Source organism: Amphiura filiformis, unplaced genomic scaffold, assembly GCF_039555335.1.
Source record: "Amphiura filiformis unplaced genomic scaffold, Afil_fr2py scaffold_22, whole genome shotgun sequence".
NCBI lineage: Eukaryota > Metazoa > Echinodermata > Ophiuroidea > Amphilepidida > Amphiuridae > Amphiura > Amphiura filiformis.
Genome location: NW_027305486.1, coordinates 2,047,256 through 2,069,039, shown reverse-complemented (window position 1 = coordinate 2,069,039; position 21,784 = coordinate 2,047,256). Strand labels below are relative to the sequence as shown.

General features: G+C 35.8%; 1 protein-coding gene across 1 annotated transcript; it reads right to left on the bottom strand.

The window, feature by feature from the left end:
* Positions 1-4,456: 4,456 nt before the first annotated feature.
* LOC140143490 (uncharacterized) lies at positions 4,457-21,305 on the bottom strand. Its single transcript, XM_072165323.1, has 5 exons — positions 21,190-21,305; positions 15,966-16,075; positions 13,099-13,267; positions 7,411-7,566; positions 4,457-4,965 (listed from the first exon to the last, which is right to left on the bottom strand). The coding sequence occupies exons 1-5, from the start codon at positions 21,269-21,271 to the stop codon at positions 4,604-4,606; spliced, it is 879 nt and encodes a 292-aa protein (XP_072021424.1). The 5' UTR covers positions 21,272-21,305; the 3' UTR covers positions 4,457-4,603.
* Between the last annotated feature and the right edge of the window lie 479 nt (positions 21,306-21,784).

Below are 21,784 nucleotides of genomic sequence, written 5' to 3'. Positions count from 1 at the left end.
AGCTGTGAGATAACGGTTGCAACATGCATATTGACTTTGTTAATGTTCCATGAACAACGCCCAGCCTATATTTAATACGAAGTATACGCCTAATGCAACGTATTGTGTGTGACCTAGCACAAGTACAACAGTGCATCATGGGAGGCAGGATTTGGCAATAACTTTCTCTTTTCTTTCAATTAAAAGAAAGTTCTAGAACTAGTATTCGAGAAACTGGTTTCGCATAGCTCCTCTATGCAATTTTAAGAAAAGTAATGTCAATACTTCAATAATCAGTCAAGTCAATCAACTAGTGTTGCATAGCGCCAATATCTACGAAAAAGCATAATTATTCGCAATGACTTAGCATGTGTACAAACTTAAAAAGTATTTTTGTGTTTACATACAACCAGGTCAAATGTGCAAAATATGTAATTACGGATAACAAAGTGATGGAATTACTCGATTCAATTGGGGTACATATGTAGCATATTATTTCAAAAGGTTTCTGCCAAAATTAATTGACGCAGGGTTGCAAAGTTTAGTTGAAGATACAGAAAAGGTAGGCTTAAGTTTTGGTTTCGTCAGAAGAAGTTTATTGGTGGAGCGTAATATTGTCGAATAGGTGAATATGGTATGATGAGATTATGTAAGATACGAAAGAGCAGTGTCATTCATAAACCTTTTTATACATTAAAGACCTTTTTGGTCTACTGATCACCTGTAGTTTCCCGTCTATTATGTCTATTATGACAGATTATACACCTGACTACTCATTCTTACGGCAATAAAACAGTACTAATTTATTCGTAACTTAAATCTGTAACAAAATTAATATTGTGCCGGTCTTGACCTTGCAGGGTTTTCCCCAGCATGACAAGGATCTAACCGGCCACATACTGGTCAGGTAATGTCTTTCTTCGCAGTTTTGTCTTTGTGTGAGACATTTAGTTTTCTCTTGGTAGCTGCTTATAGTTTGAGTGGGTTCGTGTTTATACAACAAACTCTGACTTAGTATTAAGTGAGTTCTTACATAGTTGATTTATAGTACATAGTATATGGCCATGTGTCATAAGTTGAGACCCCAAAAAGGCTGACGGTGTAACATTTTTCTAAATGATGATGAATACTCACACCCTTTATATCAATCTTGATTAGTTCGTTCATTTTAATTTGGCATCAACAACAGGATTTTTGATTGATGCTAGTTAATAATAATTATGATCAATTAAGCTAATGAACTTGCAGGGTGGTGGATTGGCGGACACGGTACCATAGAAAGTCTATGGAAAAAGTTTGAAGACATACTTAAGGCTCCTTATGTTGAGTTGAAAACTAAAATCCATGATTTCGTACCAATTTGATTACAGTAATTGTAGCAACTAAATAATAGTATGTACTTTGTGTAACTTCATGTCATTAATTAGACTAACGAGCACGTTTTTAGGCTCGTCCATACCCTTTTTCAAAGGCTTCTATAATGTATTTCAGAATTGCAAGAAATTAGTCTAATGAAAGAACAACACTTTTGAAAAACGTACAGAACTCATTCACAACAATAAATCAAGCAAGTTTTTAAAGTAAATTATTTAGAGAATGAACTTTTGCAAAACATCAAAGTGTTATTTTTCAATAATACATGTATAATGATTTAGATAATACAAATCGAGTTTTTGGCTGCTTCGACCAACAATACCTCGTGAACCCTTAAAATAGCATTCGTGCACAAGATCTAATTGAAACTAATGAATAGGAAAGAGCCTGCTTTGTGATATTTGTTATGTCAATCATAATATTAGCCAACTGAAGCGTGGGTGTAAATAGAAATTGTTTATACCAGGATCTAGGACTTCGTCAAAGTTAAAGCATTTAGCTTCAATTCAAACGGTTTATACTTATTACAAAAATCAGGGCATGGTCTTCTGGGCAAACTATTTTGGGACACATTTGTGATGCAGCACATCAAAAGGGAGTTTGCTGGTAAAGTCAAATTTAGTTCAATATTTCTGCTTTGACAGCCTTTTGCAAGCTTTTAAAATGACACCTCATTTGCAAAAATTGATCAAGGCATCATATTTTATAAGTTAAAAACAATTCCAAATTCTTATTACTTTCCTTATTTGTTCTGTCTATTTTAATCTATATCCTGAAATTGCTACATCACATTTATACCATTAGGAATTTTTCTAATGGTGCAATACAAAATTAGATATGATTCAATTAGTTTTGGTCAACTTGATGCATGAGAGGGGGTTTCCCAAAATATAATTACCAACCAAAATCTTGCAAAATGGGTTTCTCAAGAAGTTACTTTAAATTTTAAACAAAGATAAATAACTTTAATTAAATTACTCAGGGCACACCACAATACTTAGTAAGACAAAAAAGAAGGTTTGTACTGCACCTTTTTAATAAAAATAAGCTAGGCGAAATGTGGGATTTTTGCGGGGTATTTTTAGATAGCTTCAGATAAATTTTTGGTCGAAAGTGTTTTATTGTTTTGGGTTTTAAGCATTATAATTATCATTTATAATCAGAGATGTTTGAAGGATATTTTTTAACTACACAAGAGTATACAAAAGCTGTCCATAGTGCAGTGTCGTCCACAGCAAATTCACCGTGACCTTTCCAGCCATAAACCCGCTTATTGAAATTTAAACCGATATATGCAGTACTAAACCATTATCAGAGAAGATGGAAGGAAGAGGAGGTTGATCCAGCTATACTCAAACAAAATATGTGTGAGACCGCCCATTCAAAGTAAATGATAAATCACCCTATTTAGCCGCTTAATAATAGAATACAACAATGGGGTTTGAACCCGGAACGGGCGTGATACACGCAACTACTTTTAGGGATAGGTCAGTGATTGTATGTCATCGTACCATGCATACCGTACATGCAGGCCCTGTCATCCAGTCAGATTTCAGATAAAATATGACTGAAGTTCCATAGCAAATTATAATTTTCGTCGCTTGCTGTCACTTTCAGCCTCTATCATTTGTGATAGAGAATGTTTTCAACTATCAGAACATCTTTATTAGGTTTACAGGAAATGACCGGAAAATACATTAAAAAAATAAAATAGAAATGATCAACAATCATCACTTCGATTTTGGGGGAAAATTTTTACAACACTCGATTTCTTTCTTGTATTATCCACGTGTTATATCCCATCCAAGCATCAAGTCCTTAATGCACGCGTTTCATACTTTTCAACAAATTCTCTATAGAAACATTCGAAATATTTCTAATTCTGGAGTGCGAATCGGTCGACCGTGAGCGGTCTCACACATCACTGCAAGCGGATGTCCAACTACTTGAGAATAAAGGACTATGAATAGGTGTAATATAATTCCGTTAACCCTACTCTTCCTTACATCTTCTCTGCTATTATATAGTAATCTATTGTCCAATGCAAATTTATTACCACCTGATAATATTGACCCAATGAGCGACCGAATTGTCCGCTGCGGACGACTAATCCAATCGATAATCATGATAATGACGCTATTGACATGTTCGAGCGGAGCTCCACTGACCAAGTTTTTTTGGGTATTTTTCACTGGTTTGGAGCTGTTTGCTGTCATTTACTCATCAAGGCGGACGCCCGTTATTATAAGGACTATGCCCCTCGGGGGTATCCAAAAGTTTTTGACATCACCCAGAAGTGAAAGAGCTATACCGATGAAATTTTGTCAGAGTAATCACTGGTCCTTATGTACATTATGGTCCAAAAATGGTCTCATAAGTATGTTTACTTTTTTTACAGGTGGCGCTAGATGGGCAGTAGGTGCATAACCTGCAAGATGGTGAAAATTGAGGCATGCAGCGTGATTAAGTTCCTGCATTTGAAGGGTTAGGCCTACAATGCTCAGAAAATCTATGATGAAATGAAATCAATCTACGGTGATGATTGCCCATCATATGGCACTATTGCTTTTTGAAAAAGGAATGTCCAAACTGGCCACATGTCCCTCACAGATGAGCCAAGAAGTGACGTCCATCCCCACGTCCATCACTTCGGATGATGCGGCCACAGTGAAAAAACTCAAGAAAGTGGAGGATCTTATCATGAAAAGGTTATGCGCCTACTTCCCATCTAGCGCCACCTGTGAAGAAAGTAAACATACTTATGAGACCATTTTTGGACCATAATGTACATATTAAAGGACCAGTGATTACACTGACAAAATTCCATCGGTATAGCTCTTTCACTTCTGGATGATGTCAAAAACTTTTGGATACCCCCTCGTATATGCGCTTTTATAAATGCGCACACGACCAGATGGCCAGCGCCATATTTGCATCACATCACTGTCAATCACTGAAATGATTATTATATCACATTGTAAACGTGGTACTAAAGGCGTATTCAGTGATCCCAGCGATGTACAGTGATGTATTTTTGAAATGAAAAAAATAAAAACAAAACAAAAACAGGAAAAAAGCAGTATTGGAATAGTTGAAACCCCATTCAAATACGTATATAAAACCGAAGTCTACTGATTAAAGTCCAAAAATTAGGCGTATAGGCGTATTTTATCATGTATCAATTCTGCCTTGATTCGTGTGCTTAGGTAATGTACCAAATGAGCTGAATAGATACCACCCCCACCAAAAGCTAAGGAGCAGCTTGTGAAATTGCTGTGACCTTCGGCTTCGCCTCGGCATCTCGCGCTATTTGCTCACTAAGTCTGTGAGGGCCACATAACGCGACGATCCATTCTAACGGCGGCTGAGACGGAGGAGCGCACGTTGGATTTGATGGTGGATGAGACGTTGGATTAAACATTGAATCAGATGTTGGATCTTTGACCTCAATCATGATGGGGTACCCAATGCAGCCGTAGGTAACATTTGATAGCTTCACTCGTATGGATCCACCGGGAGGTATTGGACCGACAAGTACAGTTGTGTTCTGGTATTCCTCGGAGAAGGAAAGTATTTGTGAATTTGCAGTTCCATCGTTTTCTTCAGTGAAAGCTGTAACACCGGAAGATATAACAATGATCATTTTAGTAACGTTTAAAAGGTTTTGATATTAGAGACATTGCGATTTCCAAATCCAAACGTAGACATCGGACGTACGTTGATCTATTCAAAACCACTCTCCTGTATCGAAGCGAGGTCACATATTTAGCTATTTTTGAAGATATTCCACGTGCGAAATCGACGTAGATACATCATTGAAAATGCACAAAATTTGTCCATTTCACAATATGTTAAAGACAGTCAAAGATAATGAACATATGAAGGAAAGTCCAATTATTAGTATGATCCTTTTTGTTTGTAACAAATCATTATAATAACGGTACAGCGATGTGTTAAAAGTGGACTTAATTTAAACGCAATATTCACACGCAGAGATTGCCCATTGAAATGTGTGTGATACTTTGCGTTAAAAAAATGACAATGCGATTTCCCATTTTGGATTCCAACGTAGAATAAAAACACAGATGCTACGTTGAAATATGCTGATTTTACCTCATGTCTAAGTCCATGCAACGCGCCCAATTTTCAGGACGAAAAAGTCTCATTTTGAAAGTAAAGTCATGATGTATGTATGAAGTGATCTTTAATCTACCAAAATATATGTTTTTGGGCAACTATAATATTTGGGGAGCACAAAAAACAATTAGGTTTAATCAGCATGTAGGTCAAAATTTTAATCAAAATCAAAAGCGGTCTGTTTGAATTTAGGCCGAGACTCAGCTCACTGTTATTTTTTCAATCACTATGCCCTCTATCGACCTAGGTTAGAAGCTGTTAGATTAGATCAAATATTATAGTCTTTGTTCTAGCTGTCTTGTTCTCCTTCGTGACGAAGGAGCACAATCCAGTCTGGAACCGAGACTAACAATATTTAACACCGTATTAACGTACGTAAAAACGTACGCGAAAATGTACGTTCCACGTGCTGCGTTTGGAAAATCGCAATGTCTCTAAAGTATACAGAGACCGAATCCTAGAGGTGAACAATAATAGTAACAAATTTGAGACTAGTTACTACCTTGTGATGTTTTGGTGGTGTTTTGACTATGATGTCATCTGAATAACTACCTTATTCTTGTTGTTCTTTCTGATTTCTATAGAATGTATATGATTTTAGAGTTGCTAAATGAGAGGTGTCATAGATAGTCTACATACCTGTCTGTTGTAAACAACAATGGTAACCAATTTCAGACTACTTACTACATACTGCCAAAAATCATTTTATCGTTTATTGTTTGTATTGCTGTAGATCATATTGGTAGCCTAGAGTCAGAACAATCTATGTCCATTTGTTTTCTCAGTTACATGTTACTTATTTCGGTAACAAATGGACGGTCAATTCTGCCCTCCATAAGAAAATTTAAGTGACTTTGGGGTATATGCATGATCACTTGCGTCTAACTGTTCAAGTGCATATACCCGAAAGTCACTTGCATTTATTACGGCTACAATTGAGAAAACAAATGGCTCTAAGCTACAGATATGATCTACAGCAACAAGACGAACATTGTTATTTGACTGTGTTGATGCTGCGCAAATGTTCCATCATAGTGATACCCCTACTAATAATGGTAACAGGTATGAGACTGCTTGTTACCTGATGATGTCCTGGAGGGTCCAAACATTTGAAAGATGTTCATGGTATGCTTTTATCATCGAGATAGAAATGGATAAAGCGCCCTGCTCCCAGAAAAAGATGAGTCGTCTGCTCAATATTGCTTGTTGCCGGTTCGCAATAAATCAAACCCTGAATTTCCCGCTATGAAATAATACACCGTTCTAAAAGCAGCACAAATCTTACCAAATTAGCCAAGATATCTACTTTTTTGTGTATAGATACACGAAGTTGAACAAATCATGTATTTAAACGCATTAAATTTCACAATGTACCATTGTTTTATCAAAAACTGCAGAATAACAAAGGCAAGCACGTCTGAATCTGGTATTTCATCAGTGTTGCCACGGTAACAACTCTACCTCCTTTTCGAAATTTCGCCTTCCGTCGCCGATGCAGTAGCGCCGCATGGCAACGGGCGAATAAACTAGATTTAGAAGCATGCTTGCCTTTGTTATTCAGCATTTTTTAGATAAAATAATGGTACACAGTAAAGTTGAAAATGCTAAAACATGTAATTTTTTTAATTTTTTTAATCCATACAATGCTGGAGTAAATTCAGTTCCCATTTTAGTTGATGCTGAATTTGTTAGGTCCCTTTCAGTTCGTAATGGCTAGCTCAGTGTGTGATTGTCAATGAAACGGCAACGTACCAGCTCGAGCTCAGCGATCCATGTCTTCTACTTCATTGGCTTTTATTTAATAAAGTATTTATCTGGAATTATGTCTGTAGACCTATTGGGGTTTTGTAGAAACGGGCGATACATTAAGTATATTTTAAAAGTTTACAACCCCGCAACAAACACATTAAAAATACTTACTAATATTCACGGGATCTGGTCCTATTTTTTCTACGGGAATTTCCGCATGTGTTGAGTTGATATAGGTAATGCTATATTCAGGTACGTTTATCTGCCTGCGTTTTCTGCTCGTACCCATCGTACACTGTTTTCCTGCCGGACCAAATTTGAATCGTACTGGAAGTATGGTAAAAACATTCACAGAACTTTATCAAGGGTTCAATGTCTGTGGACCTAATAGACATTTTTTTCCCATTCTAGCAATAAAATTACTTTTTTTGTATAATGGCAGAAAAACATTAATATTTTAATCACAGTTTCAAATACTCCCGTTTTAATGTTTGGGGATAAGTCAATATAACTGGCAAAAAAACCTTAAATTTCCACGTTTCCAATTGTTGGCAATATCAAAATGTTTATAGAAAGAAAAGTCTTGTTTTTGTCAAAAATAAAACATATTTGACCACGCATTTTAAATAAACAAACATGGTTTAATTAACTAGAAGTTTATGTTCTATTACTGTTCTAAAAGGCAGCATTCTTCATACATTAATTCCCGAGAAAATATAAAATATACAACAACACCTTATTTCAGCCTCTTATTAGAGTCATGCGGTAGCATGACCAGCAAGTTTTAAAAAACGACTGAAAAAGAAGAATAAACAGATGCACCGCGGGACTATATTTACACGAAACCAAACGCTATTGTTCTGTGATATTTTTCGTTGGGTACAAAATATATCTAAAACCATGCTAAATCGTATTTACTGTCCAAAGTGTAATATTTTAGTAACTCATTAATTCAAAAAGTTACACCAATCTTAGAGTCAATCCGATTGTTTGATAATAAACAAACATTCTTGCTTCATTTCACGCGGTATTTCATAGCCAAAATTAGTGGCAAATCACAGCTAATCATATCCAGAATCTTTCGTCACTGCTACAGCCATACATGGCTGTCACTGGCGCACTACTTTTTGAGATTCACTTTCAAATATACCATAGCATTTTCCTAGATACCCTACATACAAATTCTGGATCCCATTCGCCAAAACAATCAAGTTTTTCACAATTCTTTTATTCTTTCCGGACCACAGCATACATTCGTATTAATAAATACTCCACTTTCACACGTCATTATATCAGGACGTCCCCGTGGCGAAGCAGTTAAGGCCATGGACTTCTAATCCATTTATGAATTTTTGCTCAAGTTCGAAACTTCCCACCACTTTTTTTTAACCGTTTAATCATTTTATTGTCATAAATCAAGAATAACACCATTTCGAACATCCATTGCTATTGTGATATTATATTTTTTTTTCATCAAACAAACATGTTTGATTTTTAGGCCTAGGCCTAGGGCCTACTTTCACCATCCAAATGCTTTCACCATGCCTGACTATCATGACATATTCGTCATTTAAAACACATTTATCAGATGCTCTGTTCACAGCTCAGTCTGAAATTATATTTGGAATAAATATTATAAACTCTCACAAATTAAAATCACAAGATTTTAAGTTAAGATCGCCAACAACTGCCGCTGAATATTGATATCCAACTAGATTTCCCCACAGGGCTATAAAGAACCACAAACCGCGAATTTGGATATCCAACTAGATTGCCCCGCAGGGCTACAAAGAATCACACACCACGGAATATGGATATCCAACAAGCTTAAACTATAAATTAGCTCCCGATAGAGGACAGGGCTTGATAAGGGAAATTAAAATCACACACCGCGAAAGATCGCCGACAACCGCCGCTTAATAGGGATATCCAACTAGATTGCCCCGCAGGGCTACAAAGAACCACAAACCGCGAAATTTGGATATCCAACTAGATTGCCCGCAGGCCTATCGATTATAAAGAACCACAAACCGCGAAATATGGATGTCCAACAAATTAAGACCACAAACCGCGAAAGATCGCCAACAACTGCCGCTCAATATTGATATTCAACTATATTGCCCCGCAGGGCTATAAAGAACCACAAACCGCGAAATTTGGATATGCAACTAGATTGTCCCACAGGGCTACAAAGAACCACAAACCACGAAATATGGATATCTAACAAGCTTAAACTATAAATTAGCTCCCGATAGAGGGCAGGGCTTGATGAAAACCGCCGCTTAATAGGAATATCCAACTAGGTTGCCCCGAAGGGCTACAAAGAACCACAAACCGCGAAATTCGGATAGCCAAGTAGACTGCCCCGCTGGGCTACAAAGAACCACAAAATTAAAACACGATTATCATGCCTAGTCGGGGCATTTAGTATAGGCTTAAATATATGCGCATTTACCAGTTCCGACTTGAAGTAGGCCTAAATCGGACTTACTCTCTGTGTCTCTCTGGCATTGTCAACATTGGGTGTGTGTTGTTCATATTTATATTTTCTTTACATATTTACGTTGCCTTGAATTTTAATTAAAGTATACTAGTATTAAAATGTATATTGATCATTGTATACGCCTCTTAACATTACAGTCACGCGTGACGAGCAAGTTTTAAAAATAAACGACTGATAAAGTTTTGCCTATTTATTGTCATGAATCAAGAATAGCAACTTCAAACATCTATTCTTCAAACATTCATAAAAAGAAAAGAAATCTACCAAAAAACGTTGACAACGTAAAGAAATAAGCAAGTTCAAAAAAACCCACCTCGGCTCACTTTTTGAAACTTGGACCCATTTTGAACACCAACAGTAAATCAGTGTTTTTATTTTATTTCAACTGAATACAGCGTTTCCAACAAGATTACAAGCCTACTTGTTATTCGTTTAATTCAATCATTATTATAAATAATAGGATATTGGCTTACCATGCAAGAACAAGATAATAACCTTTCAGGTCGTTCCAGAAAGCTTACAAATTAATATCGCATCTGCACATTAAAGATATACATAACACTTCTGGATATGTTTAAAATTTATATAAATATGTTTAAATCAGTACCTTTTACAAATGGGACCAAGTTTCAAAAAGTGAGCCGAGGTGGGTTTTTTTAAACTTGCTGATTTCTTTACGTTGTCAACGTTTTTTGGTAGATTTCCCTTAACAAAAACGACTCAATTTTAGCCAGTGACTCTAGACCATTGATTTTATGCTAATGCTGTTACGTAATCATGTGTGTGATATAATTTACGTCTTGTTTGAAAGACTAAGGTACTGTGTTTATGTGATCATTGAGAAATGCCATGAAAGCAATCCATATATGACGTCACAAGTCAATTCTTATTACATACTGACCGACCCTCATATAACCTGCCATTTCGTCATTTTCTCGGTCCTATGCGTCATGGCTGAACTTTTATGACTCTGTTGATGGTATTCCAACAGCTTCTGGCTTGAGCATGATGGTGAGCTACGACGAGAGAAAGATCTGTTGACTGTTTAATTCCATCTTCTTTAATAAAGCTTCTGTCTACCTGTCCTTGCATAATTATCTTTTCAATGTTGTCACCGTCTTTTCTAGAAATGTGGCCAAAATACTGCAATTTGAAGCGTTTTATTTTTTTGGCACAGGTTAGCATGCTGTCCAATTTGGTTTCTAACAAATTCATTGGTCTTATGTTCTTTCCACGATATTTTCAGCATCTTCCGCCAACATCACATTTCAAAGGCCATGATCTTCTTCGTATCTGACATTCCAACAAACCACGTTTCACAGCCATTAAAAGCCATCGGGAACACAATATCATGCATAATGTGAATCTTGATAGCTTTAGAAATGCATATTTCTTTTCCCGTTCCATATATCTGTCAAAACAATTGCGGATATTCTTACCATGGCTAGACATCTTCTGAACTGCCCACTGCGTTGTCTATGAGTGATCCCAGAAAGATGAAAATATTAACTTGTTCCACAACTTCTCCACCCATCTTCACTGCTTAATTTGCATCTCTACATCTACAGATCATTGTCTTTTTTACATTGAGATGTAGCCCGCATTCCTCACTGCATATTTTTACTCTATCTATGAGGGCCTGAAGCTCATATGATAAGGGTAGTCTCGTCAGCGTATCTGAGGTTGTTAATCTTTCTGACTGATTCCTGATGTTACAACGTAAAATGCTCTCTTCATGGTGTATTTCGCATAGGTTGCAAATAGTGAACCACTGACTGTCTTTGTTCTAACGGTGACTTCTTGCTTGTGATATAATGAGCGAATCAGATCAGTCACATGCTCAGAGAAGTCCATTTCTCTCATTATTCTTCAAATCTGCCTATGCCGCACACAATCAAATGCCTTCGAGTAGTCGGTGAAGCAAAGGTATAATTGGATGTTGGAATTTACTCTTTTTCTCCATGAGATTACTCAAGTTACCGATTTGGTTTCTTGTACCTCTCAGTCTTCTAAGACCAGCCTGCTCTGGCGTTAACTCATTCTCAAGATGATTTCTAATTATCTCAGCAATGATATGGAGGAGGAATGTACTAGCATATGAAATTAAGGCGATGGTGCGGTTGTTAGCACATTCCCTTGTGTCACCATTTTTGGTAAAGGTAGGAATACCCCCTTTTTCCAGGCATGTGGCCATTCTTTTCTGTTCTATATCTTTGTTACATATTCTGTTAATTATTGCCTTCCTCTTCACTCTCTGTCAACAGTTCAGCCTGGATGATGTCAATTCCTGGTGATTTACCCTTTTAAGCCTCTTCATTGATAGACAGATAGATAGATAGATAGATAGATAGATAGATAGATAGATAGATAGATAGATAGATAGATAGATAGATAGATAGATAGATCCCCATCTTCTTCCTCTGCCTGAGCTTGTCTTCTTGCATTGTTTCCATCTTCCATCTTAATTTAGTTTCTGCGTCCTCCGTGTGAATGTTTCTATTCTCATACTTCAGTATGTTGAGTCATGAAACAGGTTTGGAAGTCAATGATTTGATCATTTTTTACATATATCTTTGGTATTGCCTGATAGTTTTCCACTTCAGCACATTTCTTTGTGATGAAAGAAGTTTTATCTTTTCTAATTTGTTGCTGGATTTTCCTGTTAAACTCACGATACTCTCCACATTGACCTTTGCTCTTCAAACCTTTTGCTTTAATATTTCTTCTTTGTTCAACAAAATTGAAGACCTCTTCTGAGAGCAAAGGTTTTTCTTGCTCTTATGTCTAGGAAGAGTACCTTGAGCTGTTTTTGTCACTGCTTTTTTATGTTTTGCCACGGTTCTTCTGGAGTAGATTCTTTGGAATCAGTCTCCAATAGACTCTGGAATAATTGATTCTTAACTTCCACTCTGTATTAGTCATAGATCTTGCTTAAATCAAATCTGGCTGGTTTTCGCTGTCGCTTGATCCTCCTTAGTTTCATTCGCATGGTAGGTATCAGAAGTTGGTGATCAGATCCGCAGTACGCTCCTGGGAGGATCTTGGCAGATATGAAAACGATATGAAAATATAGTCTGAAAACATCAGGACCTTTTAGGTTATCTCCAGAGAGTTTAGGCAGCTGCAGACCTCCTCTAGCAAAGAGACCTCTATCACTTCTTGTTGATGTAGATTGTCTGGAAGAGGATCTAACTTATACATCATCTATGTGTATATAACACGTTTATAACGTTTTAAAACATCGTTTTATCTCAAATTGGTTATTAGTATATTATATTGCGCTTTTTATATACGGCAGATTTTTGGATCGACATCCTGTTTGTTATTGATTTTCCATTTTCATCATCGTTACTTACTAATCACAATTTTGAAGCAAAATGAGCACGGAGGACCTGCTGCAGTTGCCACGTCACTATACGAAACACCAGATTGGTATCTACCACTAGGTGGGCAATGTGATGTGAACGATGAGGATGGTATGTAATTGCGCGTGTTTGCCCACACACATCTTTGGATTTCGTCACTCTGAAATATAAATTGGTGTTGAAATGATTTCGTTTGTTGTATAACATTCAACTGAACTGTTTGTAAGCGGGGTTATTTCGCAACCAACCTACTTGTAGGTGGGTGTTAGCATAGTGGCGTCGCGTAATTAATCGTATCAATGTAGGGCACCAACCATGCCCCCGTGCCCCTATGACCCCAGCAAACACAAAACTGTTTTTAAAACCTTTTAAACATGTTATATTTTGGGTTTTGGTTTAGATAATAACGTTTTAATAACATTAAATGTGGAGTTCTATAAATAAATGTCATGGAATCGTTTGAAAAGTTTTGTATAAAAACACACTACAACAATATTTCAAAAATGTTTTCAAAATGTTATTGTAAAATATTTTTTGCAAACATTTTTGCCAAATATTTTGTCAACACTTAAAGAACCATTCAGTGACTCCACCGCAAGTGTAAAAAAATAAAATGGTTTATAGATTGCTGTGATGGATAAATCATTCACATTGTCATTTGGTATTTTTGAAATGACAAATTTGGCAAAAAACGAAGAAAACAGCAGTACAGACGAAGTTGAAGCAACATTCAAATACATGTAGCTAATTTAGATATTGTCAGTATCTAAATTACAAATTCGTGTAAAATGTCTTATTTCGTCATAAATACACGGCTTTCGGCTGAACCACTCCGCAGGCTATGTTAGCACATCATGACAATTATAAAGGTACCAACATCTGAATTTTGATGATTTTTCTAATCGTCCGGATGGGAAATATGTTAGAATATTTGCAGTAGGTTATCAACAAATGTTTTTTAATGTTATGAAAATGTTTTATACCCTTTATATGTCCCTTATATAATTCGGCAATTAAACGTTTTCCGGCAATCTTTTCTAACCTTTTGCGAATGATATTTAAATTATTTTGTGTTTGCTGGGACGCTACGCCGCAGATGGACGTGATGTTTGCACACACGCAGAATCGCCAACAGTTGCACCCTCACCAACCATATCACACGCACCACCCACTGACATCTATACATGGATAGCGGGCGGCGATCAATAAAGTGAAACTACTTGGCCATATTGGTGAGGGTAAAAAAATCACCTCACTTAGGTTCCGAAGGCGGCGTAAAAAGTAAGTTCAAATCGCCCTTCAGAAGACATGCAAATGTGTGGAGTACAACTTAAGGCATCAACACCACGAACAGGTGATTGGTATTGTACTCACTGACCTTCTACCATATTGGTGAAAAGCAAAAAGCCATAGTCGGTGGCTTCAATCGGCGACCATCCTATAACGTGCAAGCCCGCTTAACAAAACGACTGGAGGTCTAAGGCTATAAATTCAATTAGTGTTCAAAGAAAGGTTATTCCTTGTTCAGCGGAAAGTTTGTATTATTCATGTATTATCTCCGTCAATACCCGTCAGTTGTAGATTCTCCAGCTGTGTTAAGGATAAGGCATTGCATAATATAATAGTTTCTTCACAAAGCTAAACTTTTATTTGTCAGTGTTTTGTGTCACATAACGTAGGTTTAACCATATGTGACCGTCCACGGCAAATGAGCCGTAAATTCCTCCCCGGTCAATTTTGTTTTATTTCGTGTTTAAAAAATAAACATCATAAACTTAAAAATGGTATATCATTTGACTTTAAACGAAAGTTAAACTTTGCTCCTTCAACAAAATTATAGCTTTTTTCGTTTCTATGTGTGTCTCTTTTTCCACATTGCTGGCAATAAATATCAAACAGTCATAATTGGCGGTCATTTCAAATCATCCCCAAGTCAACGAGGTATAAGAAGGTTCTCTCATTGTTAATTGTTGGTTATGCATACCTATACAAAATACAATGCCTGGTAACCCATCACTTGAAAAGGATTTAGCAAAAGCAAACAAAGACCAGAGCTATTAAAAGTTCTATAGCCATCTAAGGTAGAAGCTTATTATCCACTTCAATAATAGGATTATTGATTGGTGTTGTGACTATCAAAATAAGACAGTTGTCGCGCCAGCTGAAGTGACCGATGAATACGACCTTCGTACACATTTTACACCATAACTCAGAATACAATTTAGGGAATTTACGGCTCGTTTGTGCTACCGGGTCACATATACACTCCACCGCACTCATGACAGATTGATCTTAAGGTCGATCTTTAAATGTGACGTGTCATGTCAAGAACAGACAGTTTTGGGCAGGTAATTAATTCCAAGGTTCTTACATATCTAGATATTTTGCTCCACAACACCGTTTTCCCCAATGAAATTGGACATTCCTCAGCGAAGATATTGAATTCGTAAGTTATGGTATTATTAAATTGGAAATTGAGATATCGGCCTTTCAAAATATTATTGACAATGTTGAGAGTAGGAGTTACCTTGAAAAATATGTAAAAAATTACAAGATTAGAAACTATCAGACAATATTTTAAACATTAATAACATAGCAAATTCGCAACAAACCCAAATTGTGAAAAAATCACCCCGGGCAGATTTTGGGCTATTTGTCCAATTACTATTTGTCCAAAGCTATTTGGCATAACAAAGAGTTGGTTCCCGATAGCTGCACAGGTACTGTGTGATGTCATGCGCGTAGCATTGCTTGCTCCTGGCGTAACTCCGGGTGTTTTACGCGATAAACAGGGCTTGCGCGTCGGCGCAGCAAGTACCAAAAACTGCTAGCAAGTGTAATATTAGAGAACAACTTACATTTAGAAGTGTATCTTCAATTCCCCAAGGATTTGCGTGGTAAGAGCAGTCTAGATTACGGTTGCAAGCACTTTGTTTTTCATACGTGGTCAAGTCAACACCAGAACAGGCTTTAACAAAACAAAAATAAAAATCTCTTACATAATGCATGTCAGTCGAGCATGACAAATTAAAATACATTTACCTACAGCAATGAGCAAACACAAAAACACGTTTTTAAAACGTTTTAAATAAGTTATATTTTGGGTTTTGGTTTAGGTAAAAACGTTTAATAACATTAAAATGTCGGGTTATGTAAAGGTCATGAAATCGTTTTAAAAAGTTTTGTATGAAAACACACTACAACAATATTTTAAAAATGTTTTCGAAATGTCATTGATAACTATTTTTGCAAACATTTTTGGTCAAATATTTTGTCAACACTTAAATAACATGTTAAAATATTTACACCCAGCAAACATAGAAATGTTCTTAAAATGTTTTTAAAAAACGTTTTAATAACATTTAAATGTCGGGTTATATAAAGGTCGTGAAAACATTTTAAAACGTTATTGTAAATATTTTGGGCAAACATTTTTGCAAAATATTTTTCAGCCCCAAAATAACATTCTGTTTAGAATGATTTGTACCAAGTTTTCAAAAATGTTTTTGGAATGTTATTAAAACGTTTTATACCCTTTATATAACCCGACATTTAAATGTTTTCTGTAAAACATTTGTGTTTGCTGTGCAGTAAATTACCAACAAATGTTATTTACTGTTTTTAATGTTATGAAAACGTTTTATACCATTAATGTACCCTTTATATAACCCGACATTTAAACGTTTTCTGACAACCTTTTATAACCTTTTGCGAATGATGTCGAAAACATTTTGTGTTTGCTGGGAAACTATTCAGTTTTCCTAGACAGCATCGGGCATTGCTACACGTGTTCCATATCGGTGGAGAAACTTGCAAATAGCCCGATCCTCGGTAGCAGTGCCTCTGTCACAGGTCAGCCAGTGCAAAGTAATTCCCTCTGGATGACACCTTTCCAGGAGGTCCTACTAGGACGTTCATAATTCATCTTTCCATGCACATAAGGTTCTAGAAGTATAGTTTCTGTAGCTATTTTTAAATACATAAGTACCCTTAAGGTAGACATAATCTAACTAACTAACTAACTAACTAACTAACTAACTAACTAACTAACTAACTAACTAACTAACTAACTAACTAACTAACTAACTAACTAACAAACTAACTAACTAACTAACTAACTAACTAACTAACTTTCCATCATTGCCTTATATTTTGTTTGTTGGTAGTATATGTAGAGTAGTGGACCTGGAGAAGCCTTCTCATACAATTAATCTCAAACGCTTTAATCCTTTTTAACATCTCGGCCTTTAGCGTCCAGGTTGCACCAAGCTATTTAAACTGTGTAAATGTTTGAACTTTTTTATTTCCATCCGACCCCTTCTACAAGATCTTGCTCTTCTCGAGGGCGGAGTGGCGCGCGCTCCGCGGTATACCCCCCCCCCCCATTGTGTACAACATTTTCCAACTTCTGAGGGCGGACATACCTCCCTGCGTATGGGTAAATTAGTGGCCGTTTTAGCTTATGCTTTGGATATCCGCCACTTTATGTTTACGGATAGACGAGGTATTGTTGGTTGAAGCAGCCAAAAAAATTGGTTATCATTTATCTAAATAAATATATTATTGAAATATAACACTTTTGTTTTGTTTTGCAAAAGTTCATTCTACAAATCATATACTTTGAAAACTTGCTTGATTTATTGTTGTTAATGAGTTATGTACATTTTACAAAAGTGTTGTTGTTTCAGCCATCTTTGCAGCATAACTCGAACCACAGGAATCACAGGACCTACAAAAGTATATATGTGATATTTGAATTCTTCGACACACTCGCTATTAAATGATCAATGCAATGTTTGCCAAACCATTTGCAAGATGCTGTGAATCACCAAATCGTAGTCCGACGAGTAGGACCTTTTTTTAGGTTACCAGACTCAGTTCAGACTATGATCAGTATCTCACATGGAGCAAGAAAGACGAATCGCGTCGGGAGGGGCGGTTAGTGGATTTTTGTGATTAATCTTTCTTGTGCGATTAGAGTTAGAGTATAGTTGGTATACTAAGAACAAAACCAGTTCCTACTCGTCCGACTACCAAATCGCAACAGTTTAAAATTGTTGCTAACCTTAACGCAATAATAGTGAAAACGTGTCCTTCAATTGCGCCGTTATTTCAAGAACTTTCGGCTTTTTCAAATTACACAATAGTTTCAAAATTGTCCACCAAATAGCCTCAATTAGTCTTCATTTTCCAAAAGTTTTAACTTCTCAGGGGAATATCCCCTGAGACACCCCCTCCTCCGTCACGCAAGCCAGTTTGCCATTATATTTTCAGTTTTATAAAAATGTTAGACCCCGGTAATTTACCGTCCTGGATCAGCCCCTGATTAAGCTTGCACTGTCATCCAGCCTCTAATGGTCATGTACTACAACAATTATTGAGTAGTCGGCAGGTGATGTTAATGATATGACACAACACGGAAAGGAAACATTAACAATATTACCACATGCTAAAAAGGCTATTTTTGTTATATCGTATGACGTAAATACAAAAGTGCACAAGACATTAGCCTATAGAGAAAATACTTTATAATAGCATATTCAATACTTTTTTAGACATACAGATTTGTTAGGTTCCATTCTACATAGTTTCTGGACAGGGCCTATTGGTGTGATGTGAAACACAAAACAATATTATGCAATTCTGCATAACGAGTCCCCACACAACAAAATTGTAGGTAAAGGGGCCCACGTCTGTTTGAAAACACTAGGCCTATTTATATATATAAAACCTTCGACCTCGATCTGCGACCCTGGCTTGGACGTACATTGCTTCCGTGTGTGCATATAGTAGTCCATGAAATACACCGGTTAGTCAATGTATCAAGTTTAGCATAGGTTGAATTTAACCAAAACAACCAAATGTTCCGCACATGGATTTAAAAATCGACGTAATGATGGGCAATAACAAGATATACAGGGTGAGTAAAAAAAGCGCAATAGAGCAAAGAATCGAAATTTATGTAAGAACCAAGTTAAACTTACCCATTATTGGAAGTTTCTATAAATGCCACACTCAATAGTCACCTTCTGTGAAAAACAGAAGTGACTCGCTACTACCGTTTAATTTTTATGAGTCCACGAGGTACCATGTATTTTGAATGAAAGCAAACAATTAATGCATGATAAAGATACCAGCTCTGAAACTGACTTTATTTTAAATAAATGGGGTAGGTTGATTTTTGCGTTATTTTAATCTCTTTTTTGCTATTCAAACAAACTTTCCAACATTACTTTAAGTCCTTCATACCTCACTCGACTCCAACTCCATGTTTTTTAATCCCAATATGTCCAACTTACTGGATATTTTGTAATTCACTCTACTTCAATTTGCCGGCATTTCATTTCGACATTTGAAAAACCCGCCTACAAATGTATATGTTTTTGATAGAGATTAAACATCTTTAAAGTAAAGGGGAAACGAACAAAAACAAACAAAAAAAATGTTTCTTCTCCTTAAACAAGACCAAGGGCAATAGCACTTTGGGTGCTCCATTTTATTTCAATGCCAATGAGGTTAAGAAAATGGCAGTTGTTCCAAATCTACCTTTATACAGAGTGGGCTGACATTCAAATGTTATAGATGTCTCTTGGACAAACATTAAAATTGGTTATCACTATAAAATGAGTGGCCCAGTATAAAAACGGCCCATGGCACATTTTTGAAAAATAGAGGGCGCTGTTGAAAAATGTCAAAGGTCACCAAAGGTCATCCATACAAACATAACCTATCATGAATGTAACTCGGGAATGTTGTCAATTTAATCTTTTAAGCATCAAATTTCTTATGTATTTTATTGAACATTCGTACATTTACAGTGCCGATTTCTCCCAATGACGAAAAATATGCCATGGGCCGTTTTTATACTGGGTCACTCAATTGTGTCATAAAAACAAAACGGTAAATGCTAATTCCTTGATTTTTTCATACAAGATCACTAATGGATATGTTATTTATAAAATGTTTTAAAACCTCAAAGGTTCAGCTCGGTTCTTAAATAAAAATGGATTCTTTTCTCTATTGTACTTTTTGACACACCCTGTATTTCACAAACGTAGGTACGTTTTTTTAAACTAAAAACATTCCTGAGATTGTCACCTTTTTCAAATCAGGATTTTAGATGTGCACGTCTTGATAAAGCCGTTGATAATGGCGATAGTTCTGAGACAGAATAACATATCAATTTGTAAGCGCTCTTTAGTAAAGTCGATGCGATTGTACTGAGACAGAATATCATATCGATCTGTAAGTGCTCTTTAGCAAAGTCTTAGTTCATTGAATTTACAACTGTATGACAAAACAGGCGAAATCAGTAACTTTTTGCAAAAGATTTGCAATTTAAAGATAATTGGCCATTGCTCATTTTGGTGACGCTAGTATATGGCTAATATAAGTGTGCTCTTTCATTTAATGACATAAAATTTGAAAAATATTGTAAGGAACACTTGAGGTTTTGACTTGTAAAATCTACCTTTTGGTCAAAAAATCTGCTTGAATAGGTCGTTTGCAACAGATTTTTCACAATTGCTATAAAATTGAATTGCGTCATCTGTTGACTAATGACAAAGAGTGTTTTAGGGAAGAAATCTGTAAGAGCTTTTCTGAAACTATAATCATATTGATTTTTTTTTATTTTAACCTTCGATATAATACTTGGCATCGAAGATAAATTAATCTTGTATTATATTAATTTCGTTAAAAAGAACAGAGAAATATATTATTATATTGCCAAAAGGCACAATAAGCTCCCCTTTCATTATAAAAAGTGTCGATTTGATCTATAATCCAGTTATGTGTATGTATTTTACAAATGTAGAGCATCAGTTTGTATATGGGATTGATATTTTGTATTACCTTTGTTTTGATTTGATTTTGGTTGATTTTGATCATTTATAACATATAAAAGCACAGGGCATTTCGGTGCCTTTCGGAAATTATAACAAAATGAAGTTCCCATCATGCTTACTGATGTTGAAAATAATGATAATAATAATAATAATAATAATAATAATAATAATAATAATAATAATAATAATAATAATAATAATAATAATAATAACAATAATAATAATAATTACTTACGTGATATTCCTGTACTTGCACAAACACGTAGCAGCATCAAAGTTACACCCGCAAATGTTATGAAGTAATGTAGACCCCACATGTTGAAATACGCAGTCAGAGTGACAAATGACAAGATAAATCGATGCAACATGAATGCCTTTGAATAAGGGATTATTCATAAAATAAAATAATGTCCCATTTTTGATGTATGGGGTTGTTTTTAGTTTTGAGAATAGCCGAAACTTCAATTGCAGAATGATATTATTGTTAGAAGGTTAACGTTTGACAAAAAATAATAGAAGTGACCCCAAAAGCCATCAGTGCCCTACGCACAAGCATAAATCCATAAATTTATGAACACTCCCTAAAATAATACAAAACATTTTATCTTAATTAGATTTTTGTAATTAATGGTCGGCCTATGGCACCTGTTCACATTCACGTTTTACACTCTTAATAACAAATACTAAAAAAACTTTGAGTAAAAATAGAGCAGAGCAAAATGTGTCAAATAAAATTCATTAATATTCAGTAGATATATAAAGGGTTCACAAAAATAACTCCCCCCTAAAATGACAAAACATTTTTTTACATAACTTGACATACATTTCGT

Excerpts from the sequence above, each read along its gene's own strand:
- LOC140143490 (XM_072165323.1), bottom strand. The coding sequence starts at position 21,271 with ATGTGGGGTCTACATTACTTCATAACATTTGCGGGTGTAACTTTGATG. Across the intron at positions 16,076-21,189 it reads TGCAAGTACAGGAATATCAC|CCTGTTCTGGTGTTGACTTG; the intron begins GTAAGTAATTAT and ends GTTTTGTTAAAG. Across the intron at positions 4,966-7,410 it reads ACCAGATCCCGTGAATATTA|CTTTCACTGAAGAAAACGAT; the intron begins GTAAGTATTTTT and ends CCGGTGTTACAG.